Source organism: Pelophylax lessonae (genome assembly GCF_965119305.1).
Source record: "Pelophylax lessonae genome assembly, chromosome: 4".
In the NCBI taxonomy this organism is placed as follows: domain Eukaryota; kingdom Metazoa; phylum Chordata; class Amphibia; order Anura; family Ranidae; genus Pelophylax; species Pelophylax lessonae.
The window spans coordinates 500,979,049-501,005,397 of NC_138771.1; the positions used below are offsets into that span (position 1 = coordinate 500,979,049).

A 26,349-nucleotide genomic window follows, 5' to 3' on the forward strand; every position below is an offset into this window, starting at 1 on the left:
GGTTTAAAGTCTGTGATATTTTTGCTTTAATTTGCCCGGTGGGGAGTTATGAATTTGATTTGTCGTTTGTAAAACCTGAAAGTTTGGATCTCTTCTGGGAGAGATTTAGGAGGTGCAAGGGCCTTCAGCAGTGGAGTGGTTTGGTGCCAAAAGTGATTTCAAGACAGCCTCTGATAAAATCAGTGACCATTTTGGTGCGTAACGAATCCATACCAGAGGCTGATTTATTAGTATGGCTACGCCGATATGGCGAGGTCCTCACTCCACTGCGGAAGGTCCTTGATGAGCATGGGATATGGACAGGGGCCTGGACAGTGTCACTAAAATTGGGGGTGCTGGGCGATGTAGTTCAGCACCTTCCCTGCTCAGCCTTTCTGGGTAGGGATAGGCTGACCATTTTCTACCAAGGTCAGCCTAAGGTGTGCAATAAATGTGGTGATAAAGGCCACTTTGCATCGTCCTGCACCCACAAGAAGTGCTCACTGTGCCAGGATTTAGGCCATTTGGCCAGAGAATGCACCCAGATTCGGTGCAATTTGTGCCAGCAGCTGGGTCATCCATATAGCCAGTGCCCAGAGGCACTGCATAACTTGCCAGGATTGGAGACTGAGCTGCAGAGGCTTGATAAAGAAGATGAAGCAGCTGAAGTTAGAGAGGAAATTGTTGCTGCCCCTCCTGTGTCTGTTGTGTCAGATTCTGTTTCCCCTGGTGATGTGGTCCCTGAGTCTGTCCTTCCTGTGTCTGTTGTGTCAGATTTTGTTTCCCCTGGTGATGTGGTCCCTGAGTCTGTCCCTCCTGTGGTTGTTCCTACATCTACTGTGCGTAGATCCTCCAGACTAGCGGAAGCTGCTGGGGGGGCGGGTATAGTGGATCTTCCCCCTCGGCCTACTCCACCTCCAGTCCCTGTCTCTCGACACCGCAAACGCGGCCAAGAGGGTGCAGGGGTGCTGGATGGTGGTGGGGTCGATGGGGTTGAGGGAGGGGTGTCCATGTCCCATGTCTCACCCTCTGTTGTGGAGGATTCGGATGAGGAGGGGTGGGAGAGGACAAAGAGGAAGAAAAAGAAGAAGAGGAAGACCAGTAAAGTGGTCGTTTCTTCCTTACAGTTAGAGCCAGGAGGGGTTCCTCTTGGCAACACATTTTCGGTTTTATCAGGGGAGGAGTTGGTGTCGGATTTATCTATTTGTTTATCATCTATGGATGAGGGGGAGTCACATAGTGTAAAGAGAGCTGTCTCGGGTGATGAGAGTGTGGTGGAGGTTAAGAAACGACTACCCCAATCATCCTGATGGCAGTGCCCGCTCTGATAAAGGTGGCGACCATTAATGTCGCCAGCGTGAAATCTGCAAGAGCTCGTGATATTGCCTTATTTTTGCTCAGTGAGTTTGATGCTGAGATTTTATTTTTGCAAGAGACCTGGCTCAATACTTTGGCCGATGTCCATCTAGCAAAAAGGGAGTGGAGATGCGGTCCCTCCTTTTGGTCTCTTGCGGCTGAGCCTTGCAGCGGAGTAGCGGTTCTTTTTAAAACCGATATGGTAACGTGCCGGCGGATAATTGAGGTAGAAATGGGGAGATGCATGGTCTTAGACGTCTCTGTTAGGGGGCAGGACCTGCGCCTGATCAATATCTATGGACCGCAGTCAAAATGGGACAGGAAATGCCTCCTCACAAAGATCAAGCCCTTCCTTTTTACATCCCAGCAGGTTGTCTTTGGAGGTGACTTTAACACCATAATTAGGCCTGAAGACAGGAGGGTCTCCATAGACAGGCTGGGTTATGATAGCGTTTTTCTTAGAGATATGGTTAGACAAGCAGGCCTGGTAGATGTGCACATTAAGCACTGCCCTGGCAGCACGGGATTCACATTTCAGAGAGGGAATAGTCAGAGTAGGATAGATAGTTTTTTTTTAAAGGAGAACTCTGCTTTCTCGGCTCCTGAGTTGAGGGCGGTGGAGTTCTCTGACCACTGTATGCTGTCTGTGACTCTGAATGCCTCGGACACTCCACCCAGGGGAAGGGGTACCTGGAAACTGAATTCGGCTCTCCTGGAAGATGTAGAGGTAAGACAATCCTTTGAGGATTTTTTTCAGGCACAGGTTTCTATTCTGGACTTTTGCAGCAGTAAGTCAGAGTGGTGGGAGCTTGTGAAACAAAGGGCGATTGGACTTTTCAAGGCCATAAGTAAGAAGAAGCAGCTTGGTATGTATATTGCCTACCAGCATTTGCGGAGGAAGCTTGATCGTCTTGTCTCGTATGGAGGAGATCCAGGGGAGATCTCGGAGGTAAAGCTTCTTCTTAGGAAGTGTCAATACGACCGGCATGCCTCTTTGGTTCTGGAGAGAGATTATGGGAAATATCACTCGCCTGATCCTTACCAGAACTGTAAGCAAGGCATAGCAGTTAAGACGGTCATAGGTCTGAGGGATAGTACGGGTTCCCTGGTGAAGTCCAGATCAGGGATCCTGGAGATCTTCAGGTCATATTACGCAGACCTTCTGGGAAGAAAGGACCTTAGTCGGGACAGGATGGAAAGCTTTCTGGATTCTACTCCAGGATTGGGAAATGATACATTGCCTTTGATGGATTTGACGGAACCAATTTCAGCGGATGAGGTAGTTCGTGCTATAGAGAAGCTGGCTACCAAAAAGTCGCCTGGGCCAGATGGGTTGACAGCTGAATTTTACAAGTGTTTTAAGTCCATTCTGGCTCCCTTTTTAGCGGAGGTTTATAACAGCTGTTTAGATGAGGGTTCTCTCCCTCCCTCCATGAGGCAATCCGCTGTGATTCTTCTGTCAAAAGGTAAAGACCCCTCAATAATTAAGAACTGGCGCCCCATCAGTCTTCTCAATGTTGATAGAAAGATCTTGGCGAAGATTATTTTTTGGCGCTTGTCGTCAGTAGCAGGCGATTTGTTGTCCAATCATCAGCACTGCTCGGTCCAGGGCAGAAGTACCTTTTCAGCAATTTTAGCTGTCCGGGAGGCTTTGGAGCGATGCAGGGCTGCTGAATGGAGAAAGTACTTGCTGGCATTGGATCAGGCGAAGGCTTTTGATCGAGTCAATCATGAGTACCTGTATTTGCTACTTGGTAGATACGGCCTGCAGGGGAGGTTTATTGATTGGCTGAAAACATTGTATAAAGGGGCTGAGAGCTTCCCACTTGTTAATGGTTGGGTTGGACGGCCTTTTGAGGTTGGCTCTGGTGTGCGCCAGGGGTGTCCTTTGAGCCCCCTGCTATATGTATTCGCAATCGACCCCTTCATAAGAAGGTTAGAGAGTGGATCGTTGTGTGGGGTGCCTTTGGGCATTGCTGGTGTGCCACCTTTGAAGGTCGTGGCCTATGCCGATGATGTGTCTGTTATTATCTCTGGGATGGAGGAGGCGCAGGAGGTGGTCTCTGTGATAGAGCAGTACACTGAGGCTTCTGGCTCTAAAATCAATCATGAAAAGAGTGAAGTTTTCTGGATGGGTGAGGAGGGTGAAAGCTTCGAACTTCCGGATGCCTTCCCAGAGCCCCAGCAGGAAATTAAAGTGTTGGGCATCAAATTTGGTCCTGGTGACTATGGTCATCGAAATTGGGAAAGCAGGTTGTTGAATGCCAATGCCAAGGTGGCAAGCTGGAAGAAATGGAAACTTTCCTTGAGGGAAAGGGTTGACTTGATTAAAACTTACCTGATCCCAATCTTTTTATATGTCAGCTTTGTCTGTATCTTGCCAGAATCTCTCTATGCAAGGGTGTACAGCTGCTTTTTCCAACTGTTATGGGGAAATAGGCTGAACCTGATCAAACGCAATGTAACTTACCTGTCCAGGCGGGAGGGTGGTCTAGGAATGGTCAACCCTATAGTTTTCTTTTCTCTGCTTTTTTTAAAGTATAATCTTGGTAATATGTTAGCAGAGACCCCGCCGGGATGGGTGGGTATTTTTCAATCTTGGTTTAGGCCTTTTCTGCAATGCTGGGAAGATGGCGGGCCAGTGAAAAGTCTGAGAGTCCGACATGGCAAGCTTCCGGCTTATGTTGCCCCGTGTCTGAAAATACTTAGGCAGTGGCAGGTGACAGTGGGGGATATCAAGTCCCTCCCCAGAAAGCTTCTGGAGAAGAGGATTTTGGGCTCTGCTTTCAGTGTGTCGCTGACCTTAAGGGATTGCCCAGGCCCCGTAATGAGGGAGGGGTTGCGTTTAATTAACTTAGGAAGAATCCCTTTGAAGTTTAGGGATCAAGCCTGGCTCGCTTTCCATGGAAGGCTCTATGTGAGAGGGAACCTGAAGCATCGCCCTGTGGATGATCGGGATTGTCCTAGAGCGGAGTGTGTTGGTAAAGTGGAGTCTATGGACCACTTTTTGCTCCAGTGTCCCTTTAACATAGAGGTGTATAAAAGGGTGGGGAGGGCTCTAGGCATCCCCTTTCTCTATCGCATGAGTTATGCGGAGTGGGTGTACGGGGCATTCCCGACTCGCTGGGATTTTGATTTGGATACACTTTTTCTAGTTAGTATAGTTGTCCGTTACTTCACGTGGAATGCACGGTGCCAGATTACCCTGCGGAAGAAAGTCCTCCCTGTCGAGGTGGTGGTGTACGATATTCTGGGTGAGGTTGGGAAGATTCGGGGTCTTGAGAAGGGCAGGGAGCCTCGAGCGGTCTGGATAAGGGCGTGGAGGAATATCAGACCTGCTTTTGGTGAACTGTCCATCTCTGGGTGAAAAGCTTTTTTCCTATGCTATTTCTTTCACGCCCTTAGCTTTTGTTAGTTAATATCTTCATTTTTGAAGAAGGGCTGCATGCATAATGGGAGTGGTTTTGTTTCTTGACCTCGCAGGTTTGATGTCTGGTGTGGTAGTGTGAGTCCTACTAAGATTATTTTCTCCGGTAATGATGTGCTTCATGATGTGAGTTTTGTTTTTGCTGTAAAGGCAGTCTTTATTTGAGAGCAGAATTTGCTATGTATTTTTTTTTTCCCCCCTTTTCATGTAAATATGTATATATTTATTTATGTATATTGATTTTATGCTTATTGATTGCAAGACTTTTAATAAACAAAATTGGGAAGAATACTTCTTACATTAGTAGTCAGTGGAAAGAATGCTTCCTACATTGGGGGCCAGTGGGAAGAATGTTCCATTCTTGGGTGGTCATTGGGAAGAATGTTCCTTATATTGGGGTTAGTGGGAAGAATACTCCTTACATCGGTGGTGAGTAGGAAGAACACTCCTTACATTGGTGGTCAGTGGGAAGAACGCTCCATACATAGGGGGTCAGTGGGAAGAAAGCTCCTTACATTGGTGGTCAGTGGTAAATGCTCTCCTTACATTGGTGGTCAGTGGGAAGAATGCCCCTATACGTTGGGGGTGAGTGGGAAGAACACTCCTTACATTTGGTGGTAATTGGGGAGAAGGCTCCTTACATTGGTTGTTAGTGGGAAGGACGCTCCTTATATTGGGGGTCAGTGGGAAGAATGCCCCTTACACTGGGGTTCAGTGGGAAGAATGCTCCTTACATACGGGGTCAGTGGGGAGAATGCTCATTACATTGTTGGTCAATGGGAAGGATGCTCCTTAGATCATCGACCAGTGGGAAGACTACTCTTTATATTAGTGGTTAGTAGGAAGAACTTATCTGAGAGGCAGAATTTGCTCACTTCTCAAGGAACCCCTAGAAACCTCTGGAGGGACTCTGTTTGAGAAAGGCTGATCTAACTGAAAAACCTTCTTTAGATTTACCATTTAGTTAGATAGTAATTACAAGGCACTACCTGATTGGATCTTTTGGGTAGATCCTCATATTACATAGATTTTTGTAAATCAAAAGGAGATTGTATAAATATTGCACTGTGAGATCGTAACGTGTGTGGTGAGCTTTAAGGGGGAGAGGAATGGCTTTTTTCCCCCCAAGAACAGAAAACCCATTCCTATCTCTTTTCCCCCTCCTATTTCCTTTTACATGTGCTTCCAGAAACTTCACAGGGCTTGCGTTGCTGGCAGCGATTCAACCATTTGCCGTGTAACTGTCCGCTTTTATTTTTCTCACAAATGTGCGTTTATACGTTAATCGCTTTTCCCACTAATAGATGGGAATCCATGCAAAATGGACCACAAGCTTAAACTGAGTTCATTTGCTTGTCCCTAATCTGGAAACACAGGAGCTGCTCCAGGCAGGTTTGCAGCCAGAGCGATCCTTGGACTGCGATAAGGCACATTGCCATAATTAATGACACTGATCACAATCTGCCCGTTAAATCCAAATGGTATTTATAAACTTGTTCTATTTCAAGGCAAAAGCAGCTGGAGTTGTGTCTATTAAACAGCCTTCCGCCGTCCTGCGCACGCTACCGGCACCTGTGAAAACATCTTTATTTGATGGACTTACAGCGCAGTTCCACCCAGCATCACAGCTAACCAGCTGTCAGTGGAAGCCTATAAAGTGGACTTGTCATCAAATATATTTTATAATGTAAAGTTCACCATGCTAAATATTGTGTCAGTGTTAGACTTCCAGGTAGTTTTTTTTGTAATTCCTTTATTTAATCAAAGGTGGCATTGTACAAATCAAGGTAGGGGTAGAGCAAAAAAGAATGACTCAAGTCCGTCAATTACATACAGTAGACATCAACAGTAGAACTACAGAGACAGTACAACAAAACTTAATATATATAACATGACAAGTTTCAAGTTAGGCGAGTAAAATGAGACGCCCAGGTATTTATTACCTCTTGTAGAGATCACAGTACCCCCCCCCCCCCCCCAGAACACCGGCTTTATCTGCTTTTCTCTCCAGAAAAATGGCACCATCTATGTTCAGGCATTACCAAGGGTCACCATTTACTTCCTAGACTGAGAAGGCAGCTCAGAGATGACACACTCGTGTAAACCCTGGTCTGTGGAGTCCTTGTCTGTGTCCACAAATCTCTGCCACAGATCAGCCCCCGCTGCAGTCTTTCACCTTGTAACTTTCTACAAAGTTTCAATGTTGCAGCCTGATTACTGTGGGAGAGGAGACTTTGTGCCCATTCACACTACCGCGACTTGTCAGGCGACTGGTCAGCCTGACAAGTCGTGGTCCATGCAGTGCTACGGGAACCGTTCTAATAGGAGCGACTCAAGTCGCTCCGACTTAGAAAGTAGTTCCTGTACTACTTCGGGGTGACATCGGAGCGTCTTGCATTGACATTCATTATATGAAGTCCGTGCAAGTCGCGCCGAAGTCGCGGTGCACGCGACTTCACAGGTCGCCCCGAAGTCATGCCGCGCAGAGTTGTATAAAGTATTCGAAACCCATACTTGAGTAAAAGTACAAGTGCTCGATCAAAAAGTGACTTGAGTAGAAGTGGAAGTGCTCGATCAAAAAGTGACTTGCGTAGAAGTACTAAAGTATTCAACATTTTTTGTACTTAAGTATTGCAAGTAGTTTTTTAAAAAATGTTGCTACTCAAGTACTGAAAGTAAAAGTACCAATAGTTTTGAAAAAAAAAATGCTACTCAAGTACTGAAAGTAAAAGTACAAGTACTGTGTTATGTAGTTATTAAAGAAAGAAGTCAAAAGTTTGAACATCATATTGTTTTTTATTATTTCTAATGCAGCTTTTATTTATACATACAGTAGCTTTTATTTTCGTATGCGCTGATAATACACATGTTTTGAGCTTCATGAAACCTGCCATCTACTGTTCTGGCAGTGGTAATTTTTATAATAGTAACGAGTAACTATGCAGCACAAAAAAAAAAAATATCGGAGTAGAAGTATTGAAATCACTGAAAAAATGTAGTGAAGTAAAAGTGGAAGTAGGAGAAAAAAATTCTACTCTAGGAAAGTACAGATACCGCCTATCGGTTCTTAAGTACAGTAGTGAAGTAGTTCTACTTAGTTACTATACATCTCTGATGCCGCGGTAGTGTGAACCGGAACTTAGGAAGTGCTTCCCCCTGCCTGCAGCAGACTGATGACATCATCTCAGCCTTGACACAGTCCCTGGACTAGAGCTTTTCTGAAAAATGATCCTTTTGATGTATAATGTCACACATTGGGAATTTATTCCTGCAGACTTGGAAAGTTATTGACAGGTTCACTATAAGTGGCCGCCTAATAAAAAGTCTAAAATTATATTTTAAATCTTTTAATGCAGAAGAAATTTCTTTCAACACTTTTTTCTGTTTAAGAAGCCAGGCAATTTCTTATTTGTGCCATGACAGAAGGGAGATAGTCCCACTTTCATGGAACTTTCATCAATTGCAAGAATGGCTGAACTGATCAAGGCAACGCAAGCAGCTTGGTCTGCCTTAAATAGACCCTATCACCAGACCCTTCATTTTAGCAGCAACATTCTATAGGATTATTTGTTCATTTTCGGCATGTTATTTTACCTGTAAAAGCCTCCCTCCTGTAGACATCCAAAAACCCTGAAATTGCTGCTAGGTTCTGCCATCTTGGATGCAGGGTTGCCAACCACCAGTAAATTCACACAGTTTGTAAAATCCATGACTTTTACATCTGTCTGTAAATGTATATTACTGACATGCAGACTTACACGTCCATAACAGACATTCACGGAGATTTGTGCTGGATGGGGGAATTGGGGGGTCACAGAAATAAGATTTCTTCTAGAAGGGTTTTTGCTGGGAGAGGGAATTTGGGGGCTGACAGGAATAAGATTTCTTCTAGGAGGGGAGATTTTGATGGGATGTGCCAGGAGGAGTGATTTGGGGGAATTTGTGCTAAAATAGAGAAAGGGGGGATTTGTGCTGGGGGAGATTGCGGGGAGGGGATTTGTTCTTGGGTAATTTGGGGGGTGATGGGGTTAGATTTGCTCTAAGAGGGAAAATGTGCGGGTCCTCCTGCTCTTTGGATCTTTTCCTGATGTTGGGCGGTCCCCAATTATGCATGTTATGACCATACATGCATGATGAAGTTATAATGCCACTCTCCGCATCAGTACACCGTAAATGCAAGGTGCTGTGGTGACTCCACCTAAGAAGTGGGTCAACGACGACCTGCACTCACAGTATGTCCTTAGTGTGTATGCAATGAGCACCATCTGAGCTGACAGACGACATCTAGTGGTTGGGAAAAGGTACTGCAGGAGACCACTCCAGAGATGGAGCCTGAGCTGCTTAGTCCACCATTTACAAAAAATAATAAATACACATATGAATGAATCTAAACATGTGTAAATTTGTCTAATGCATTCCAGTGGCGAGAATAAATTATTATTCTGGCCAATTAAATCCATTACCACTCAATTGCTTCACCTGCCTAAACGCACCTAAACACATGTGCAACACGCAGCTTTAGGTATTTTATTTAACAGCTTTTCCTCTGCCAGCAGTTCTGACGTTCAGAGGAAAAAAGCAAATGCCCTGTGCGCATGAGGCCTGGGGGTTTGCAGGAAGGATTGGTATACATTAAGGTGACCAGATTTTTAAAATGAAATCCGGGGACATATATATATATATATATCTATAATTTTATTGGCAAATGGCACAGGACTGCATAATACACAGAGTGCTTGGGTACAGGACTGCATAATACACAGGGCTCCGGGCACAGGACTACATAATATACAGAGCATTGGGTACAGGACTGCATATTACACAGAGCGCTGGGTACAGGACTGCATAATACACAGAGCGCTGGGCACAGAACTGCATAATACACAGAGTGCTGGGTACAGGACTACATAATACACAGAGCACTGGGCACAGGACTGCATAATACAGAGCGCTGGGCACAGGACTACATAATACACATAGCACTGGGTACAGGACTGCATAATACACAGAGCGCTGGGTACAGGACTGCATAATACATAGAGCGCTGTGCACAGGACTGGATAATACACAGAGCGCTGGGCACAGGACTACATAATACATATAGCGCTGGGCACAGTACTACATAATACACAGAGTGCTGGGTACAGGACTGCATAATACACAGAACGCTGGGCACAGGACTACATAATAAATAGAGCTCTGGACACAGGACTACATAATATACAGGAGGGTGTTAGGCATAGAGTACAGGATTCAGAGGTTTGCTATGCATAGAGGACACTTCTGCCCCCACCTCAATAGCTCACCTATGCACCCTTCTCTCATAGATTATCTCTGCAGCCACCTCTTAGCTCTTCCCCCACAACAGCTAAACTCTCCATCTCTCCATGCAGCTGCATCAGCTCTGACCCCTGCTCCCCCACTGCCCTCACCTGTGTACAAACAGAACCCCCCCATCTTCCTACTTCTTGGTCTCAGCCCTCCACACAGTCAATTTGTGGCTCTGCCTCTCCTCCATTGAACAGCAGCAGGAGCGGCAGTGAGATCGTCCAGCAGGGGGCGTCTGCCTCTGAGCCACCAGCCTGTTTCTCAGCCAGCATGGGATGCCCTGTCTACATTAATCCGGCCCTGAATCCGGGGACAAAACCGGGGACAGACTTGGACCGGGAACAGTGTCCTCAATCCAGGGACATCTGGTCACCCTAGTATACATGTGACGACTGTCACACTGATCACATGATCAGAATGGTCAGAAGCCTGTCCTGCTGGCTATTGACCTGTACCATAGATTTTACAAATCGCTCTTTGTGTTGAGAGCGCACAGTGACCGCATTCTCAGCACATAATAATTTGGCTGCCCACAGACGCATATGTCTGTATGCGTATGTATGCGTATGTATGGGCATTAAGGCCCACCCTTTTGCTGCCCCACATATCTGTTGGGATGTCTTAATAGAGGGGTTAAAATGCTGGATGGCAGGGCTCCCTCTAGTGGCAATTTGTATGTTGGATAGACAGCATGGTGGCAACAAAACTGCTGTGACAAAGCTAGCCACAAGGCAAGCTATTCTGGAAGTGACTGTTAATCCAGAGGGCTAAGCCTGAGCTGAACAATTTTTGGGTTGAAAATGTATGTGCAGGCAAAAATTATTTATTTTGCTCAGTGAGATAAAATATCTACTCTTGTTTTTTGTTTCTTCATTTTGCTGGCACATCATGTCCTTAGGATAGTTTGGAGTGTTCTTTGTAATTTTTGTGGGTGTTCTTGATTTTTTTTTTTTTTCACAGTTTTCTTTTTTCTTTCTGTTAAAGTTGAAGTTTAAACTGCTTATATTTTACTTTCCCTGGTTTCTTCCTCCCACTGTCATCAACTAATACAATTAAAAAAAACACATTTCCGATTACATATCTTATTTTATACACAGTGATGTCATCACTGGATCTCTGTGCATCTCTATGCAATGCAGGCAAATCATGGCTGGTGAGAGGGGCCGGCAGGCTGCTGTACATAGGTGAACCTCTGAAGACGTCACTACGCTCTGACGAAACGCGCGTCAGGTGGAACGCACGCCGTAAGCTTCCGGGTAGCCTGGTGGGACGCAAACCGGCAGTCGCCGTTCTCCATTCCCAGGCATTCACCCAGAGCTGGCATTCATTATTTTTACTTATTTTTACCTGATCTTTACTTTGTATAACTTATTTTATCGGCATATAAAAATAAAACGATTTTAATGGTACTGCACTATCGGAGCACTCTTTTGTTCCTTCCTTGATCTGGATTGGAGGATCGGTCCCCAGACATAGGATTACCAAGGACCAGAGTGAACCACAGAGCCCAGCAGTTTCCTATAGGCTTGGGAAGCCATAAGCTCGTAAGGTCTTGGTACTATACGGTACTCAAGACCCAACAAATCCGGTGAGTGTGCACCCCTTTTCTTACAATATATGCTGATTATACCAACAGCTGATATATTGGAGAAACAGTACTAGGACACATTTGCACAAGATCACTGAAGGAACTTCACATTGGGACTTTTGAATAATTTGTTTATATTGAATATAATTTATTTATTTATGTATTATATACCTCATCCAGCACTCTGCACTTTATCATAATTTATATTTTGTAGTTATCACCTTTAGGAATTTAACTGTTTTCACTTGATTGTTCACTATTCAGGTGTGTGAACAATTAATTGCTCACCTCTGATTGATTAGAAGCAAGCGCTATATTAATCCCTTTGGGATCTATATCTTTCTATTGCAGGGTGTTACCTTACTGCATTGGGGTGCTATTCAAAATGAATGGAACTCCATTGCATCAACACATGTACATGGTAATTCCTAATTGTACCCCAAAGACTTTTGCCAAAGCATGTTTTTGTGCCCCAGAATGCATGGCAACACACTATCATGCATTGTGGTGTGCTGCCTTTCTAAAAAAACAAAAAATAAAATAAATAAAAGTACATGCACTTTTTGGTGCATTTTAGTGATAGAGAACCCAATTAATGAACAGGCTGCCCTTAAACAACGCCTTTGTGTTAAAGAATATGTAAACCCAACATTTCCTATTCCTGATATGTGCCTGCTGTACCATGTTTTTGCATGAAAAAGTATCCTGTTCTCCTTGTAGCGGCTTCCTTTGTGTGAAATCCCTGGTGTTCCTGACAGTCCCTCTGTTTTCCTATGAAAAACTGACCACGCTAAGCAGGAGAACACAACGTGGTCAGTTCTCTAGCTATGCTGGGAACCCAGCCTGCTCCCCTCCAATGATCAGAAATGTCCTGAACCCTCTGCCCACTTCACAGGCTTTCACTGGGAAGATCAATGTACTGCTGCTTCTCCTCCCCCAGCTTATATGCAGCTGAGAACAAAGGGAATGTGATCATTCATATAAAAAAAAATAAAAAAAAAAGTTTTATATTTTTTTTATATGTATGCACAAATGTTTTGCCTTTAATTCCTATTTTAAACTTTACAAGATGAGAGTTTACATAGACTATAATGCATTGCCAAGGTAAAAACATAGGCTCCCATTTACTATAATGACATTTCCAATTTCAGTGAAATCTACAGTGTTCTGTCTATAGACCTAAGAGAAACAGCAAAATGCAATTACAATCCTACAGAAAGTGTGACAGATGTGATTGGCAAGTGCCAAATTCCCTTGTGCAAACAGACTATAAATATAACAATCTTTTTTTTTTCTTTAAAAAGAATACCACATTGACATGACTGTATATCTAAAATAAATAAAAAAGAATAAGCTGTAGGAATTTATAGGATGCCTCTGTGGAGGTTCACAGTTTTTCCGCTGCTTCTTTAAAGTAAAAAAAAAAAAAAAAATGTAAATGGCTCTATAAATAGAGACAATTTTTCCTTTAATACCAAATGTTTACGAGTATGTGGGTTGTAAATTTGGCCCTCACCACCCTGGGGGGGAAGTGAAGGGGATTCAGAACCAGACAGCGCTTTGCTTTCTTTGGACACCAAATTTATTACACATTCTGTACAAATTCCACCAGTTGCCACATCTTATACATGCACAAAAGAGAAAAAAAAAAATAGTAATGTTCAATTCAATATCAAAAAATAAAATAAAAAAACAAAAAAATAACAAAAATTTTTGGCGCGTTCTTGACATTAAAGTGCAACATGAAACGGGACGCCAGCAGCCACAAGGAATAATAATATTAAAAAAAAAACACAATAAATATATAATCCAACCAATAAATAAGGGGAAGGGAGGGGCCGCAGGGGGGGGCGGCTGTGCAGTATTACAAATGGCGGGGGGAAGACAGCGCATTTGGGGGTTCGGGCAGTCTCTGGTTGTTATTTACAGGAAATAAATACATCTTGTAAGTCCAAGTTCAAAGATCTCCGCTGCACTCCCCGCTCTTCTTTTTATTTTTTACGGATCTATCTCCTTTTATCATTATGTTCTCTTTCTCTGATAGGTAAGGAGGCTCCAGTTGAATTCTCATTGCGTCCTGTGGACAAAAGGAAAGTCGCATTAGTTTAAGTATCAGAGCCTTTCATTAATAAAAACATCAATAAGGACATCACTAAACTGTCCGCCATTTGGTCAAGCACCTTTTGAACACAGGAAGGATTTTAAAGGCACCTGTACCGAGACTGTCATTGCTGAAAATGCTTGTTGCCTGGCTGCCTTTGGCTTCGGTATTTTTAGACAAGAACTAGCTTGAAGGTCAGTAGGAACTTTTCATTAGCACACTGGTCCAGGCTCAGTTACTAAAAAAAGCACTGAAGCCATTGGATTATCATAAGAGCCAAGAAGCAGTGCTGTATTTTGGCCTAGGCCGACAAGACCCAGGCCTAGGGCGGCACTTTGCGGGGGGGGGGCAGCAAAAAAGCCGCCCCCCCTCCCCCTGAGACTCTTTTGGCCACTGGTTGCTAGAGCCGCCTTTCCCACCTCTCTCTCACCCCCCCTCTTTCTTTCCCTCACCCCCTCTCTCTCAACCCCTCCTCTCTCATCCCCCTCTCTCTCTCACCCTCTCTCACCCTCTCTCTTTCTCTCTCATCCCCCCGTCTCTCTCATCCCCCCTCTCTCTCATCCCCCCTCTCTCTCATCCCCCCTCTCTCTTATCCCCCCTCTCTCTAATCCCCCCTCTCTCTCTCCCTCCCCCTCTCTCAGCCCCCTCTCTCTCCCTCCCCCTCTCTCACCCCCCTCTCCCTCCCTCCCCCACCCCCCCTCTCTCTCTTATCACCCTTTCTCTCACCCCCCTCTTTCTCTCCCCCCTCTCTCTCATCCCCCACCCCCTCTCTCTCTCTCTCTCATCCCCCCTCTCTCTCTCTCTACAGTCACCTGAAAATCACAGAATAAAAAGTGCTGAAGCCAGGGGATCATCATGAGAGCCTGGAAATGAGTTTCCAGTAGGGGTCAGCAATAGGCACCTCCATAAAACTTCCCCATAGTGACTAAAATTCTGAGGCCTGCAGAGAACCTTGGCTTTATGCAGGCTTGGGAAAAGTTTCACATTTTCCGTCAATGGAATTACCGTTACCGGAAAATCCCAAGGAGTTGGGTGTTGCTGAATAGAGAAATATATGTGGAATGGCTTTTTTGAGACAACCCGAGAGTGTTTCCATTTTAAAAGATGCGTAAAGACTCCGGCACAGTAAAAAATCTGATATTTGCTGTGTATGCCGGTACATCTGCTTTTTTTTTTAGGTGAAGGCCCATTTGGATCCCTCCCAACCCTTGGTGTTGAAAATGTGGTAAACACAAATCAAAATTCACCAAAACGCTCATAAAAGGTTCCCATGAAGACACATCAATCGGGAGTTATGTGTAAAAATCACTGTAAAAACAATTGGACAATCCTGGAGTTCTGGTTAGGACTAAACAACTTTTTTTTTAGGACTCAAAGCTATCCATTCATCATACGTCTAATAAATAAACCATGTGTGCTTTTCTGGAGGTGCACATCCTCCATTATACTTAGAGGATACTATGCTGCCACTGACACATTGAAAGGAAGGGTGGGGGGGAACAGAGAGTCTTCACATCTGCGTTGGGCTGCGTTAAGCTCAGCTGATATATAAATTGTATTAGCCGTGGTTTTGGTGGAGCTTCGTCCAGAATGCACTTAAATTTCACCGCCTTGCACTAAAATTTGCAGCCCATTTGGAAAGTAATATAAAAAGTCAGCCCACGCAGAGGGAGAGAGAGACCAAAGATAAATACCACACTGGGATGAGCTGACTGAACGAGGATCACACCACGTTTGCACAGCTAAGTCATCCTTGCTGAAGTTTTAGGAAAAATGGAGAAAAAGTTAAGGCGTTTCCTGTAGCAACCAATTAAACTGCAGCCGTCATGTTTCTGGCTTTCTCAAAGAATAAAACCCAATACTTGTTTGGCTTTTGTGGCCAGTGTCCTTTCTCTGTTTGCTGTAGCTTAGTTTATGAAACACTGGAGCAGTAAGGAGCCAATCAGGAATGAGCTCCAGAGAGGCAAGGCAAGCTATTACTGGCTTACTAAGAGCCAATGGCAACTGCTGATTTTACTGTCTTCTAAAGCTGGACACACACTATCCAACTTTTGTGGTTAGATTTCCTTTAGATTTACCTTTTCTATGTAGTGCAAGGGCCTGCCAGATTGCAGACAAATTGAAAGTGTTTAGGTTTGACCTCATATTATATGGTTTTAGTAAATCTAAAGGAAAAAGTCTTCAGAAAATCTTATAGTGTGTATGGCCCATAAGGAAGCGATTGACTGCCTGCTGGTGGGCTGAACCACCCATTGCCTTTCATGGACGCAACAGCAAAGTCTTTGGCTCTGCTCTTACGTCACATGCTGGAGATGAATGCACCTCAATGTAACCCAATGGGAAATGCAGACTTCTTCCTAAGAAGCTGTCAGCGAGGGGCGGAGCTGGGAACTCACAGTAAAGTGTGGAGCAGAATGATTTCTGCTCTTGAGCCCACGTTTTCCTGGTATTGTGAGTTTCCAGCTCCACTCCCCATTGGGTTGGTGACCCAGCTGGCTCTTTCACAAAATCAGACCAGATTCAAGTTTAAACCTTTAAAAAAACAGTAATGTTGGGGAGTTTAAAAAAAAAAAAAAGAACATACTAAAATATATATGTTTCCTTCAGAAAATGCTATTAGCCTGGTTGTCTCTGCCATCTTTGTGAGTCACTGATCAAGAAAAGAAGCCTAAATGCCTAGTCTGTATGCTTTTTTGAGGTCAGTGAGTCCCCTGGATCGGCTTGACAGCCAGGGAAACAGCATTTTCCTTTAAGTCAAACTCTTTAACAGCCCAAGATTTCATCTACTGACCTGATGCCCAGCTCTTCCCACCACAGTTCTGACCCGGGCGGGTCCTGCAGACCCTCTAGCGCCGCCCGCTCTTTCCTCTTTCTCTTGTCCTGCTCCTTTCTCTTCCCCGGCTTGCCCTTCTTCTTTTTGCTGGGGATTTTTGGTGGGGGGTCTTTGAAGCTCTGTAATTTGTGGGTCTCCTGAGTCAGCTGGGTTGTCACTCCCTCCTCCTCGCCCGGCAGGCGCAGGGTGTTAAAGTTCTTGACGCTGGGGATTGGACGGGGCAATTCGTCCGGCACTGACCGGATTTCTGCTGTGTTCACCCCTTCTATTAGGTTCTGCAGGAAGATCCTGCGCCGGAGCTCCTGGAGGGATCGTCCTTTGTCATGGAGAAGCTGATGTTCGGAGACTGCCCTCCGTCTGCAAGAGGAAAGAAAAGAAATTGTCAATAGGTGCAATTAGCTAGGTAATAAAAATGCAGTGTAATATTAATCTTACAGCTACGATAAGATGATATTTCTATGAACACTGATCTGCCATTAGTTATATTTTTTCATGATAAAAGTAATTTGTAAGTGTAGCACTTCCAGGTATTTACTGCCTCCTATGGAGATCATAGATCTCCCCTGACAATTCTTCATCTGCTTTTCTCTCCAGAAGGAGGGAGCCATTTTTGTTCAGGCATCATCCAGGGTCACCATCTTTTCCTTGACTGAGATGCTGGCTCATAGAGGATAAAGTTTTGGTACCTATGCAGTTCTTTTTTCACAAGTATCAGACACAGACCAGCCCCCTCCTGCCGCCTCTCACCTTGTGATTTGTTACACTGGGGGAGAGGAGACTGAGGAAATGCTTCCCCCTGCCCGCAGCAGACTGATGCCATCATCTCAGCCAAGGCAAAGTCACTGGAGCTCAAGGATGACTTTTTAATGATAAATGTTGGAGTAATGGTGAAAAAAATGATAATATTACTGTATACTGTGACAATTCAGAAGTTAGTTACGGAAAAGTTTACTTTTGAAGGAGCATTCTGTTTTCTAAAAAACATCTCCTAAATCAAGAGAAAGTTTCCTTCTTGTGGGTGGGCAGAGGGTGGGAACAGGCATCATTTATTTTGTATCTCTAATTTAGGTGGTCAGCTCATTACAGTGATCCCAGCTTCAGCCACTGGTTGTATTCAGAGAAAAAAACTCTTTAGTGTTTTTATAAGTGGGAGTTCTTGTTAGTTCTAGGAAAGTGTAAATGAAGGCGCAGCGGTGGGATCCAGTGTAATGGATGAGAGGAAGTGCAGCGTGTGGTTACACAGGATAATCCAAAGTGTTTTCACATATGAGAGACACATCCTGCTCCGCTATGAAACCCACGCGAGAGACAGCGCGTCTCCCATGGATGAGACAGGATCCGAGGCCAGAGCTGGCAGGCGCACAGCCACCCTGATCTGCATAGAAAATTATGTCTGACCTCAAAATTACACACAAGCTGTGCAGATCCTCCCACACACATTCACACCATGGCCTGACTTTATAGCAGTGTGTATTCATTTCTATGGGAAATTTGATTAGTTAGCAAGACACCAAAGATCTAGAGGAAGGGGGGGGGGGGCATAGATGGGCAGAGGTGTCAATGAGATGGTGCGACAACCAATTCTGAGACCTGCTGCAATCTGTTCCAGGTTTGGGAAGAGTTAGTAGGGTTGTCTCAATGAAAGTCTTGTTGCTTTGTAGCTTGTTAGTGAACCAGAGGGGTCTTGCTGCTTGCTGATCAGGCTGTGTGTAGGTTGACCATGTGGTTTAATGATCAGGTAGAAGACAGACGGTGATCAGCATGGATTTACACCAATGACTAATAATTAAGTAATTCTAATGGAAGGAATAAAGGGAAGGAAGGAAGGAAAGGAAGGAAAGGAAGGAAGGAAGGAAGGAAGGAAGGAAGGAAGGAAGGAAGGAAGGAAGGAAGGAAGGATCGAAGGAAGAAAGAAAGGATCGAAGGAAGGAAGATAGAAAGGAAGGGAGATGGCAAGGAAGGAAGGAAGATATAAAGGAAGGGAGGAAGGAAGATATAAAGGAAGGAAGGGAGGGAGATGGGAAGGAAGGAAGGAAGATATAAAGGAAGGGAGGAAGGAAGATATAAAGGAAGGAAGGGAGGGAGATGGGAAGGAAGGAAGGTATAAAGGAAGGAGGTAAGGAAGATATAAAGGAAGGGAGATGGGAAGGAAGGAAGGAAGGAAGGAAGGAAGGAAGGAAGGAAGGAAGGAAGGAAGGAAGGAAGGAAGGAAGGAAGGAAGGAAGGAAGGAAGGAAGGAAGGGAGATGGGAAGGACAGAAGGAAGATAGGAAGGAAGGAAGAAAGGAAGAAAGGGAGACGTGAAGGAAAAAAGAAAGAAAGGAATAAATGAAGGAAGGACATATAGAGGAAGAAAGGAACGTAGGGAGGGAGGAGGTTGTTAGGAAGAGACGGAGATAGGAGGAAAGGAAAGGGGTAACGAAGAAAGGAATAAAGGAGAGCAGAGAGAGATGAAAGGAAGGAAGGGAGGGAGGGAGATATAAAAGGAAGGAAGGGAGAAGTGAAGCAAGAAAGAAAGGATTAAATGAAGGGAGGACATATAAAGGAAGAAAGGAAAGTAGGGAGGGAGGAGGGAGATAGGAAGAAAGGAAACGGGTAATGAAGGAAGGAATAAAGGAAGGGAGGGAGGGAGGGATAAATTAAAAGAAGAAAGGAAGGCAGGGAAGAAGAGGGGAAGGAAGGAGGAAGGAAGGAAGGAAGGAAGGAAGGAAGGAAGGAAGGAAGGAAGGAAGGAAGGAAGGAAGGAAGGAAGGAAGGAAGGAAGGAATGAAAGAAAGCTAGAATGGAGGAAGGAAGAAAGGAAACGATGAAGAAAGGAAAATAGTATATCTTGGATTTCTAATTTTCCTTTTTTCCCTTCTCTTTCTCTCCCTCTCTCTTTATTTTTTTCATCTCTTTCTTTTCTTCCCCTTTTTATTTTTCTTTCTCTCCCCCTTTCCCCTATCCAGCACAGACAATGCAGCATTGATGTGTATGATGTGCCCAGGGACACGGCTCACATTAGTGTTAGTGAAAGGTGTAGATTTAATTACACTTCTCTCTTTAGGGCTACATGTGTGCACTTGATTCCTGTTCATTTTACTTCTATATTTAACTAAAGAATTACTTCAGAATTAATCCTCTGATGTGGGTGGAAATCTGATTCCTCAAAGGACTGCATTTCATATTAAAACTCTGAAAACTCACTGTGCAACCAACAGCAGTGCAGCCGCTGGCTTGGATGGGGCCCAAGCTGTCCGATGCACATTATTTGCTGGCCTTGGGAAGGCTTCCTGTGACTCCTTCACACTTAAACTACATAGGAAAGGGTCTATAGGAAAATTGTTATGGCCCAAAACCAAATCTTCACTTCAATCTTAGAGCTACACACCGAGGCTAGATTTGTTATTGCTATCTGCAGTCCCAAAGCACTTCCATCCCTTGACATGAACTATCATAAATCTATAAAAGCTGCACCAGAAGAACTGATTCCCTGCTGGCATGTGTAAGATAACATCCTGATTGGTGAGATACTTCTGGAGCTCATCTCTTAAGGATGAACACCAAAGTTCTTTAAGTAATTTCTTGTAAATTTGTTTTGTCTCAATGACGACAAGCACACGTATATATATATATACTGTATGTATACATAAATGAATGTATTAATGAAAACACAGCAATTCTCTTACACTCTGCTGTTGAGTCCCTGCGTTGGTCTTCCATGTGCGGGGAATGTGCAACTGAGGATGAAAACCGCCAAACTGCAATGTGGTAGGAGACTCCGCAACATCTTGAATGCAAATGAGACCTGCAAAGAATGATATCTGTTAAAATATGCAATCATCTAGGCTGAAGAAGTGGTGAGGTAGGCACACAACATTTTTTAGGGTGTTTGTCTATCTATCTATCTATCTATCTATCTATCTATCTATCTATCTATCTATCTATCTATCTATCTATCTATATATATATATAAAATTTTTACTCTTTAATAAATTTAAACTCAATAAAAAGATAAATTCTTCAAGAATTAACCAAAACCGCAACAAATTAATGTCATGAAATGACTTAAGAGCCAAATCTATTTCCTGTATTACATCCTCTGCATTCTACATTTTCACTTTCCTAAAGTTTAACTAATAGTATACAGCAGCTTTTCTCACATTATCTCTAATCTGATATCACAAGACGTCTGCATAATTTATGGCATTCTACAGAAAGTAGAAACACTGAAATGGGACCACAATCATGGGAACAAGAGGCAAAATAATTAATTCACCAATCAGGTTATTCCCGGAAATTTGGAGTATTCTGTTGCCTCTGGTCAATGAATGGCAAATTTTTGTTTTTGACGAATGGATGCATCCAAATTTGTTAGCATAGGTGTGCGCAGCCTATTGCATTAGGGTGTGCACCCCAAAGTTTAAATACACATGCATGTGTTTGCCTACATGTACATGGCCCCGATACATTACTCTCCCTGCTGGCAAAGTGAAATAGAAGTGTGTGGCACTTCTCTTATGGCAGAGCAGGTCTGAGGGAGATCTTTCCCATCTCCTCACTGGCAAACAGAGCGATAATGCTAATGTGCCCTAGGTGATTAGGGTGTGCCCAGGCACACCCGGCACACCCTGTGCGCACGCCTATGTTTGTTAGTTTAGAGAATTCATGATTTCCGGCAATCAGGAATGACATGATTCTTATTATTCTCCGTATGAGATCACTCTCCAAAAAATAAAACTTCTAAACTGGCCATACCAGCAATTAGATTATCTGGAAAAGAAATCAGACACAATCCCCGCTTCCAAGGACATGCAGCTTCACTAGTTTGCATACAATCTGCCAATTGTCATGTTAATGAACACTTGTGGTGTTCAGCTTCGCTTCACCGTATGCATTGATTGTGGTTGATCAAAGGTTCTAACCTTCAGGAAAGTTTGTGCTCAATTTTAAAATGGCTATATTTAATACATGCTAATGTTCGTGCTCTCATACATTATGATAGGACCGCCCTTTACAGTGGCACTGCTAGGTGGTGATTTAGCGTCCACATATATTTTCAATTGAGACCTCTACTTCCATTAAAAAGTTATAATGACATCCTGTCTGTTGGCCAGCTATGCTGGGAAATTTTAAGCATCCTGTCCACTAGGCTGGATTATTTTGGGATGATTTGATTTTTTTTTTTCTGAATACACTTTGAATTTTTGAAAACTATTTGTTAAACAAGAATACCATTGTAGGTAGAAAAACCATTGCACGTCAAAAAATTAAATGCAATTCTCTTTTTCAATGGCAATTTTTATGAAGATTTTTTTTAGGTACTATTAAGAATTCCACAAGATATTTTCTACTGTCCAAAATTTAAACTAGAAAAAAAAAATTAAATCTGCAAATCGTAAAAATGATCAGAAAATGTTTTCCTCCTATTTGCTTTTTGACTACTGTAATATCTGCTGAGACAAAGGGACTAAAGTTTCCGTGACAAATGCCACCTTCCAGAATGATGATATCTTTCTCACATGTTATGCAATATTGCTGGTTTAGGGATATATTATAAAAACTCAGAAATTTGTATTTATTATTCTATTTCATAATATGATATATATATATATATATATATATTTGTTATATATCTACATATAAAACACTTGTGTGGCAGTTGTCTTACCTGTCCAAGTCTTCCAGAATTTTCTCTCTGTTGGATCGAATATTTCAGAACAAAAAGAGAAACCCTGAAATCAGAAAGATTAAGAATGTAAATAATGCATTCATCAATATGAATAACACCAACTCTTGTTTTATGATAGCCTATACATTACATTATACAGTCATGGCATTTTCTGCCCTCCAGCTGCTGTCAAAGTGGCCCTGTTCCCTGGTAGTCAGCAGGGCATGCTGTGACTTGTAGTGCTCCAGCAGGCAAAATGTTATATGAATTATTTGCAGCAGTATATTACTTAATGACAGATGGCTTTGTGTCCAGAACACAAGAACAGTATTTGTATAAAATTATAAAATCATGCCAGTATTTTATTTTTAAAGTGACATTAGAGTGGGCACTGTGATTTAGGCAGTGCAATATAGTTAATGGCCCATAGGGGGTATCCTTGCAGCATGTTTTTCTTCACTGACTAATCAGAGACATCACTGGGAACAAAGACAAGTTTCATGGAGGAATTTCTTTCGGAGCCTTTGCATGCCAACCTTGTCCTGTCCTGTCTAGGTAGGCATGGAACTTTGGCAAACAGTACCCACTCTTGCCCAACCATATGGAATCCACTAATCATCAAGCTACATTGGCGCTGCCACCCAGAATAGGGCGCTTCAATTCACGTCGCATCAAAATTGGCACCTTGGCATAACAGAAATGGGCACCTGTGCCAGGGCTTAACAAGACACGCCAACTATGCTGTCCCCCCCAAGTGTCCTAATATACCTTAACAATTGTTTTACAGTACAGATTCTGCCCTCACACCAGTCCCAACCTTTACCCAACTGGGCTGTTTTCGTAATCCGATGACATGCTGATAAAATGTCCTTTGCACAACACTGTCTGAAAAACGCAACAGCATTCCTACCAAAATCAGAGAACAATTCCTTGCATTCCGCATCCAAATTCTTGAATGGCTCAGAATACTCAGCTGAACGTTACAGTCAAAGAGGCGTAAAAAAAAAAACTGAAATAATCGCCCAAGTAACCTTAGATCGCCAAAAAATGGAGTTTCGTCTGTGCGGGGGAGGACGGTGAAATATTTCACTAATCTCTGCGTGAAAAAAACAATGATTGTTGGAGTTCGGAAAACTTGTGGGTTTTGGATGCTGGATGAGTGTGGAATAGAATCAGGCTGAGGTTTTTGTGCGTTCTTCAGGAAAGGTGAGACACACCAATCAGATCTCTCTCTCTGACCCTAAATACACCACATCAGCACCCAAAGCGCGCTTGCTAAGGTTTTTATACACATGGGCATTATTAACAGGCATTTAAAGCTTTGATCAGTGTGGAGTAATAAAAAAAAATAAAAAAAAGGCATCTCCACCTAAAAATTTTATTTAATTTAATATTTGATATTTAAATTAGATGTGAACTTGGATAATTGAGATCTGCTTGCTATAGATCCTTTCTCTTAAATAAAAAAAAATAAATAAAAATAAAAAAATTACCTCCTGCTTTATTGTATCTAATAGAAAATAAATTTAAAATCAAAAAGGGAAAATGGCTGCAGAAAGTATGCAGACCCAAGAAGAATCCAAACGTGGTGTCCTGAGACATAAGAAAAACCGTTACCTGGTTTCAAACTCTCCAACATCTACTAAACATTGAAATATCAGTTTTGGGTGGAGTGACCTTTCATCCCCTGCGTCTTGTAATACCACATAGGTCGCTTATTACTGGGACGCATTCAACCAGACGCGGTGACAAAGTCAAACATGTCAGCCAGGCAACAAGTTTTTCAGTCTATGAAATACATCATGCACAGGCAATAGGTTCAATTTACAAACTGGGATAAGGATCTTTTTTTATTGTAAGTGACACATATTTTCAGTGGAGTCACAAAGTAAAAAAAAAAAAGTCACACAACTGAAAATAAAGATTCTTATCCTTCTATTAAAGCTAATGACAGTTATGGAATTCTGAAAGTTGTTTTTTTTTTTTTTTTGAACATTTGTATAAATAATAAATACAGACAAATAAACATCATTACATTTTCAGAATAACTTTCTGCATGTTCAAAGTCATAAAACCAACTTTTTTTTTAGCTTCTATAAAGTTTTATAGTTTTGGCTAAAAAGTGACATTTTTAAATCACGTCCTATGAATTTCTGCAGATTGATATAAAAAGGACATTTATTAAAAAGGTTGCAGTAAAGTTTATTTATTCTGATAAGTGAAATGGAACAAAATGGGGAAAGTTCCCATGCATTAGATTTGCAGGTAAACTTACTTTGTGCAGCTCCTGTTGCTTGTGCTCCCCCAGTGAGCAGCGCTCAGTCGTGTCTGTGTCTGCAGTCCTGTGTAGTATTCCCAGTGCTGATGTGATGTTGCAGTCCAGTACTCCAGGAAGGAGCTGTGTCCTTTGGCTGAGTGTGAGGAGAACTGAATTCCTTCTCACTGAGCTCTTAATAAAGACAAAACTGTGACATCATAAGCTACATTCCCCTTTTCAACTAAACAGCAGTCATGATGGTTCATTGATGGTGAAGCATGTGACCCCCCCCCCCCCCCCCCCACCCTTAACACTCCTCACATTTAGAATACAGTACATAACCAATGCCAAGAGCAATGGAAGGAGTGTCCTGTGGGCTCACCTGTCATTTTCACACCCCTCCTTCTTAGTTGTCTTGTGGGGTGTCTCTATCATTCTGTAGAGGGACAGAGATAGAAAGAGCAAAGAGAAGAGGGGAGAAAGAGAGATGAGAGATAGATAGGGGTAGAGACATAGGTAAAGAGATATATAGAGAGTAAAAGCAAGGAGATACATAGAGAGAGAGAAAAAGAGAGAAGGACATAGGGAGGGAAAGAAGAGAGGGATAGAGAGAGAGAGAAAAACATAAAAAAAAGAGAGAAAGGAGAGAGAGAGAACACAAGGAGACGAGGCAAAAAGAAAGAGAAAGAGTGGCATAGAGAGAGAAGAGAGGGGGAGAAGGAAAGAGGGAAGGAGAGAAAGAAGAGAGGGTTAGAGAGAGAGAGAGAGAGAGAGAGAGAGAGAGAGAGAGAGAGAGAGAGAGAGAGAGAGAGAGAGAGAGAGAGAGAGAGAGAGAGAGAGAGAGAGAAATATAGAAAAGGGAGAAAAGAGAGAGAGAGAGGGAAAGCAAGAAGAGAGGAAAAGGAAGAGAGGTATAGAGCGAGAAGGTGGTGGGAGAATGAAAGAGGGAAGGAGAGAAAGAAGAGAGGGATAGAGAGAGAGAGAAAAACAGAAAGAAAAGAGAGAAAGGAGAGAGAGAGAGAATGCAAGAAGTTAGAAAGAGAAAGAGTGTCATAGAGAGAAGGTGGGGGAGAAGAAAAGAGGGAAGGAGAGAAAGAAGAGAGGGATAGAGAGATAGCGAAATATAGAAAAGGGAGAAGAGAGAGAGGGAAAGCAAAAGAGAGGAAAAGAAGGAGAGGTATAGAGAGAGAAGGTGGGGGAGAAGGAAAGAGGGAAGGAGAGAAAGAAGAGAGGGATAGAGAGAGAAAACAGAAATAAAAAAGAGAAAGGAGAGAGAGAGAGAGAATGCAAGAAGTTAGAAAGAGAAAGAGTGTCATAGAGAGAGAAGGTGGGGGAGAAGGAAAGAGGGAAGGGGAGAAAGAATAGAGGGATAGAGAGAGAAAAAAACAGTAGAAAAGTGAGAGAGGAGAGAGAGAGAAAATGCAAGAAGTTAGAAAGACAAAGAGTGGCATAGAGAGAGAAGGTGGGGGAGAAGGAAAGAGGGAAGGGGAGAAAGAAGAGAGGGATAGAGAGAGAGAAATATAGAAAAGGGAGAAAGGAGAGAGAGGGAAAGCAAGAAGAGATAAAAGAAAGAGTGGCATAGAGAGAGAAGGAAAGAGGGAAGGAGAGAAAGAAGAGAGGGATAGAGAGAGAGAAATATAGAAAGGGGTGAAAGGAGAGAGAGGGAAAGCAAGAAGAGAGGAAAAGAAAGAGGGGTATAGAGAGAGAAGGTGGGGTAGAAGAAAATAGGGTGAACAAAAAACAGAAAGAAAAGAGAGAAATCAAGGAGAAGAGAGGTATAGAGAGGGAAGGTGTGTGTGTGTGTGTGGGGGGGGGGGGGAGTAGGGGGGGG

The 26,349-nt window shown here is 43.1% G+C and overlaps 1 protein-coding gene across 1 annotated transcript; it reads right to left on the reverse strand.

Moving 5' to 3' along the window:
* Positions 1–13,292: 13,292 nt before the first annotated feature.
* On the reverse strand, positions 13,293–24,725 carry PTHLH (parathyroid hormone like hormone). The gene is made up of 5 exons (XM_082256235.1): positions 24,537–24,725; positions 22,262–22,325; positions 20,280–20,398; positions 16,571–16,969; positions 13,293–13,755 (listed from the first exon to the last, which is right to left on the reverse strand). Exons 3-5 carry the CDS (start codon positions 20,378–20,380, stop codon positions 13,746–13,748), a joined length of 510 nt encoding a protein of 169 aa, XP_082112361.1. The 5' UTR covers positions 20,381–20,398; positions 22,262–22,325; positions 24,537–24,725; the 3' UTR covers positions 13,293–13,745.
* Between the last annotated feature and the right edge of the window lie 1,624 nt (positions 24,726–26,349).

Bases quoted from the DNA above. Each gene is read 5' to 3' on its own strand.
- PTHLH (XM_082256235.1), bottom strand. From the start codon at position 20,380: ATGTTGCGGAGTCTCCTACCACATTGCAGTTTGGCGGTTTTCATCCTC. The intron at 16,970-20,279 runs GTAAGAGAATTG...TTCCTCTTGCAG, and splicing joins CAGGGACTCAACAGCAGAGT to ACGGAGGGCAGTCTCCGAAC.